Raw genomic sequence first — 6,000 nt, forward strand, 5'->3', positions numbered from 1 at the left:
ATGTCAGCGCTGATGTCATGGATCTGGCTGGGTAACAGCTGGGTAACAGCTGGGTAACAGCTGGGTCCCTGCATACAGAGCCTGCAGCTCCCAAACACTCATTAAACTTACAGTCAAGGACAAACGCTGTTACAGCAACATTATTATTATTTATTTGGTAAACTTTCACTTCATTGTAAGACAAACTTAAAGACCACAAAACATTTAAGCTACTTTACGTAATTTATTACACCGAACCAAACCATAACATTTAGACCAAGTGAGTGAGTACTGAGTTCACAGCTCAGGGTTTGCGACCTCTGCTGAGTTCAGCTTCACATCATTTGACCTTGAGTCCACGTCGGTCACATGCCGTCTGTTCCCACGCTGCCTCGCCGCTGCCTCGCGTCCAACCCGCGCAGGTCTGAGAGGAGATGTTAAGAGGGATCAGACTCAGAGGCGCGACGTGTTGGTCGGACCTTTCAGTCCCTGTCACGTTTCCCAGGAGGCTTTGGGACCCTTGGCCTCTTGAACACCTGCTGAGAAATCTCTTCTTACTGTTACACTTTTATAAATTCTTAGACTTTCTTAGACAAATGAAATTCAATCCTTGATTCTGTAAAGGTTTGTCCGGGCAAGTCTTTATTTTTTAAAGAAATTTGACCTTGAATTAGTTAATTTCTCGCTACAAACTCTCCTCTGATTTGTCAGTGTTCTTGTCTGACGGTGACTCTGATCCAGACCAGTTACCTTTTCATATGATGAACTAAAAACATGCGAAAACCTTTCCTGTTTTAACTCACTGAGGTAAGAACCAGATGAAGGAGTAGCTTCATATCGTATGAGTCATGTCTGAGGTTTTTTTACTGAAGATGGAGCTGGTTGAGAGAACAGCTGAGTCTGGTAAAGACAAACCGGATGAAGCCTGCAGAGAAAAATAGATTATTTGCAAAGTCGCATTTGTTGTTTGATCAAATCTGGACTGCTTAAGACGACAGATACTGTGTTATAATCAGTGGTGGGAACTGGTGGTACTTTACTTTCTGCTTCCACTCCGCCACATCTCAGAGGGAAATATTGTCCTTTTTACTTCACTACATTTATCTGACAGCTTTAGTTACTTTACAAATTAAGACTTTTTTCCTGTAAAATCACTTCCTGGCTGCAGCTCCTCAGATGTGCAGATCTGCTGCTTTTCCTCTGAACGACTGTAATAACTGTAATGTTTGTTAATAACGTCGAGCTTTGGACTGTCGGTCGGACACGACGGCGGCGCTGAAAAGCGTCGCTTTGGGCTCTGGGTCGTCGTGACGGCGTTTCTCACCGTTTTCACCAGTTTTCCAAACCGATCGATCGATCGATGGATCGACGGAGAAAAGAATCGGCAGATGGATCCAGAATGAAAAGCATCATCAGCTGCAGTCCGATACAAACCGGTTCAACATGAGCTCCAGCTCCACCAGCTGCAGCAGCAACATCCTGCTTTACATTAATGCACGAGGAATAATAACCTGATGATAGAATATATAACAGCACAGCAGCCACAGGGACGCTGCACTGCTTTAATGCTTTAAGGACTGTTTCCTGATTACACTCAACTCAACTTTATTTATAAAGCACTTTCAACACCACAAGTGGAACCAAAGTGCTGTACACAAAATATAAATAAGAAACAGAAAAACAGAAAACAAACATATGGCATACACACCTACAAAGCATTGTCAAAAGCTAAAGAAAACAAATAAGTTTTAAGCGCACTCTGAAAAACACCCAATGAAGGACGAGTTTTTAGAGACAGAGGAAGGTCACGCCACAGCCTCGGAGCTGCAACAGAAAACGCCCGATCACCTTTACATTTTAGACGCGTACGTGGAACCACAAGAAGCAACTGATCATTTGAGCGCAGAGATCTGCTGGATTGACAGCGGCTGATTAAATCAGTAACACACTCAGGGGCTAGACCATGCAGAGACTTAAAAACGTACAACAGTGCTTTGTTTTGAATTCTGTATCGTATGGGTAACCAATGTAGTTTAATTAAAACCGGAGTAATGTGTTCTCTCTTCTTAGTACCCGTTAAAAGTCTAGCAGCTGAGTTCTGAACAAGCTGCAAACGGGAGAGAGAAGCCTGACTCACCCAAATACAATACATTACAATAATCCACTCTCACACTTTTACTGCAGCACAGTGTGTGTTAGTACTTTTACTGAAGTAATGATCTTCTGTAGTCCACTGCTGAGACGGATCTGTCCTGTCCAACCTTCTTGTTCTTATTTTTCCTCTCTCCATGTTATGGGCTCACCTGTCCAACCCGGACCCCAGCTTTTCCAAGTGATCCCGATGAAGCATACGAGAAACGCGTCGCTCACTTGCATTTTCCTTTACATGTTGATATGTCGAGCTACAGATCGGTTTGGATGAAGGGACTGGGAACAGGGCTGCGTTAGGGTTTGTGATTGTGGCGAGTTATTTCAGCCTTCGCACCACTTCCCCTCAGAGAAATCACACACCATTTCCTAAATCCACAAAACCACCGCTGCTGCTTCCCCATTCAAACCTGTGGGACTGCGGTGGAGCTGAGCGCCAAATTGGAGATAAACCAAAACAGAATTAGACTCGATAAAACTTTAATGATCTCTGTGGGGGAATTAGATCATCACAGAAAATAAGAGCACAGAGGATCATGAAGGCAAATACTTACAGCGGCAAAGATCACAACAGCTGCACGTGTTGAAAGGAAAAATGACTCTGTCAGGTGGATTCAGACTCTTTCACTGCTTTGTTGATTCGGTGATTTTGTTTTAGTTTCTCATCATCATGTTTAATGGAGATTAGATGTTTGTATCGACCCCCTGAGGTTTTTGTTAATCTCATCCACACCGTCTGGTAGTTCTCTCGTCTTTTGTGTGTTGCTGTTTTTCAGCCTCGTGCAATTAACTGAACTTTGGCGTTTAATAGAAAACACAGCAGGGATCGAATCTTAATGACTGGAGTGATAAAAGATATTTAGAGAATAAAGCGCAAATCTGGTTTCCACTGTTCATCCGTCGTGGTTCAGGATCTCCTCTGTTCCTTCCAGGCTCAGATCGCCTTCCTGCAGGGGGAGAGGCGAGGTCAGGAGAACCTGAAGAAAGACCTGGTGAGACGGATCAAGATGCTGGAGTACGCCCTCAAACAGGAGAGGTGAGTACACAAAACACAAAATCTAACCTTGACCCTCAAACCACGTTAACCCTCTAGTTGGGCTGGGCGATGTGGCCAAAGACTAAAATATGGTCACATACACGAGACACTAAACAGATGCTTCAGTTACAGGAGGACGGACATCCCGTTTAATAATCAGCCTCAACGCAGACAGACAGACAGAAACTCATCTTCTCCAGCTGTTTGTGCTTCGTGACGTCAGCCTGATATCTGCAGACAGCTGGCTAGTTAGCATTAGCTACCCAGCAGGCTCTCACCGGGCAAGAGCCGGTGCCGAAAACTGCTTCAGGTGCACGTGTGGTGTAACTGTTCACGTCGGGACTATCGTGACTCAAGGCAGCTAATGTAGCCAGCTGAAAATGGCCTTTTCTGTGTTTCTTATAATAGCTGAAATGTCATGATGTAGATATTTTACACACCGTGCAAAAACAGTAATTCTAATTAAATCAAAGCATCGTCCAACCCGACCCTCAAACAGCCTTTTGCAGAGGTGAGCACCAGCAGAAATGTCCTCTGAAACTCAGACACGGACTGACTCATAAAGTTATATAACAGAACAACATGCATATGATTGTGAACTCCACCGCATGCTGCATCTGCTAACCTGGAGAACATACTGTAGTTTTTAAACTGAACCTTTACACACATGATGTCCGTTAGAAAGACACAGCAGAGCAGCAGGTGAGCTGTTTTTAACTGTGTAGGACATTTTGTGTCATTGCAGGATATATTTTTGTTATAGGGAACAAATCCCATGTGCAGAGCCAACGTGTCGGTCCGTCTCTCAACGCTGTCTCACTTCCTGTCTGCGGCTCTCAGCTCCGAGCCCGTTGGTTCCTGCTGAAGACGTAAATCTTCCTCACAAATACATAGTTTAATGTTTAAAAAGGCTCAGTAGTTTCCTCAAACAGCTGCTCGCTGTAGTTTTTATCAAACAGGAGGAAATAGTGCATCTGTTGGGGACTATTTTCAGCGGCGGATGAATCCACATGTGGTGCTGTAGTGAGTGTTTGGGGCAGCAGGACGGTGTGTGTGGGGCTGAGTCAGAATAAACTACAGTGTGTGTGTTCATGGTGATGAAGGAACATGTCACCCAGTGCAGCAGAGCGGCTCGCTGATGTGTTTTAACAGTTTCTGGACAACGATGGAGGAAGAAGATCCATCAGGCTGCGATACTCAGTCGGATTAGTTCAGTGTTGGTCTGGCTCAGATCACGGGGTTGCTGAGTATTGCTGACGACCATCAGGTAGAAACTCCAGACAGTAAACACGCAGCTGAGTTTATAATCTGAATGAGCCTGACTCTGATTGATAAACACGATCAGTGTGAAAGTGATCCGTCCACCTCAGAGAGCAGCTGATCCTCTTATGGAGTTCTTAGTAATAAATCACATAATCCGGCGACGGATTTCACAGTTTGGTTGTCTGAGTGTTCGACTGGCAGGTCTGGATGCTATTTACTGCAGCGTTTGGAAGAGGGGGGTTGTGGGAAAACTGTAACGGTCATTAACACATCAGTATGTGGTCAGGGGCGGTGACATCACATCACACATGTTAGAGCCAATGTCGAGCTTCAGAAACATGCGACACTTTAAAGGACCATACTGGTGTATTTATGCAATAGTTAATTAATTACAAATCTTAAAGGGACAGTTCACCACAAAATATAAAATACATATTTTTCCTCTTACCTGCAGTGCTGTTTATCCAACAAACTGCTCGCAACAAATCTCCTCCTCCGTCCTCTCCATCGCCGTTTAACGCTGCGTTCACGACGGTTTGGACCAACATGGCCGCCGCCTCACACCATCGGAGATCGTCATGTAATTAAACCCAGATCGGATGGATATGATGCTACATTGTCAGTGCAGAGTAACTCTGTGATCATACGACCGTCTTGACGACGTGAACACTCGCAGGTCGTTACCATGGGAATCGCTGTATAGCGTCTGTCTTAAAGGGACGGTTTAAGCTCTCACCTGTGGCGCTGTTTATCTGTCTGATTGCTTTGGTGCGAGTTGCAGAGTTTATCTTGGGCGATATCTCCAAAACTCGGCAACTCGCACCAAAACAGTCCAGATGGATGAACAGCTCTGCAGGTGAGAGGAGACATGTGTGTTTTGGATTTTGGGGAGAACTGTCTCTTTAAGTCACTGCTGATCATTTTCAGGATCATTCCACCTTTTTTGTTGACATTTATTTCCGTTTGGTTTCAGTTCATTTCTATTGTTATAAACCAACTTGAATCTTTGAACATTTAAAAGATTCCTTTCAACTTTTAAGTCGGCCACTTTAAGAAACTTTGGCACACTTTTATTTATTTTTATTTATTTATTTTAGAAAATCAAATCATACCACAATAAATTTATTGTGGCAAGAAAGAATAACAATGTGCTAATATCTAATAAAAGCCAGAGAGGCCTCACTGACCTAGGCCTCTCTGACCTAGGCCTCTGTGACCTAGGCCTCACTGGCCTCTCTGACCTAGGCCTCTGTGACCTAGGCCTCACTGGCCTCTCTGCTCTAGGCCTCACTGGCCCCACTGACCTAGGCCTCTGTGACCTAGGCCTCACTGGCCTCTCTGACCTAGGCCTCACTGGCCTCTCTGACCTAGGCCTCTGTGACCTAGGTCTCACTGATCTAGGCCTCTGTGACCTAGGCCTCACTGGCCTCTCTGACCTAGGCCTCACTGGCCTCACTGACCTCTCTGGCCTAGGCCTCACTGGCCTCACTGACCTCTCTGGCCTAGGCCTCTGTGACCTAGGCCTCACTGGCCTCTGTGACCTAGGCCTCTGTGACCTAGGTCCCACTGATCTA

General features: G+C 45.1%; 1 protein-coding gene across 3 annotated transcripts in view; it reads left to right on the top strand.

The window, feature by feature from the left end:
* Positions 1 to 6,000, top strand: part of strn (striatin, calmodulin binding protein) — a 56,419-nt gene that overhangs the window by 25,241 nt on the left and 25,178 nt on the right. For all 3 annotated transcript variants that reach the window (XM_044189332.1, XM_044189333.1, XM_044189335.1), the window contains exon 2: positions 3,060 to 3,163. In XM_044189332.1, coding sequence (XP_044045267.1) covers positions 3,060 to 3,163 — 104 coding nt within the window. The remainder of the gene's footprint in view (positions 1 to 3,059; positions 3,164 to 6,000) is intronic.

The sequence above is a fragment of the Siniperca chuatsi genome, linkage group LG3, assembly GCF_020085105.1.
Source record: "Siniperca chuatsi isolate FFG_IHB_CAS linkage group LG3, ASM2008510v1, whole genome shotgun sequence".
Lineage (NCBI taxonomy): Eukaryota > Metazoa > Chordata > Actinopteri > Centrarchiformes > Sinipercidae > Siniperca > Siniperca chuatsi.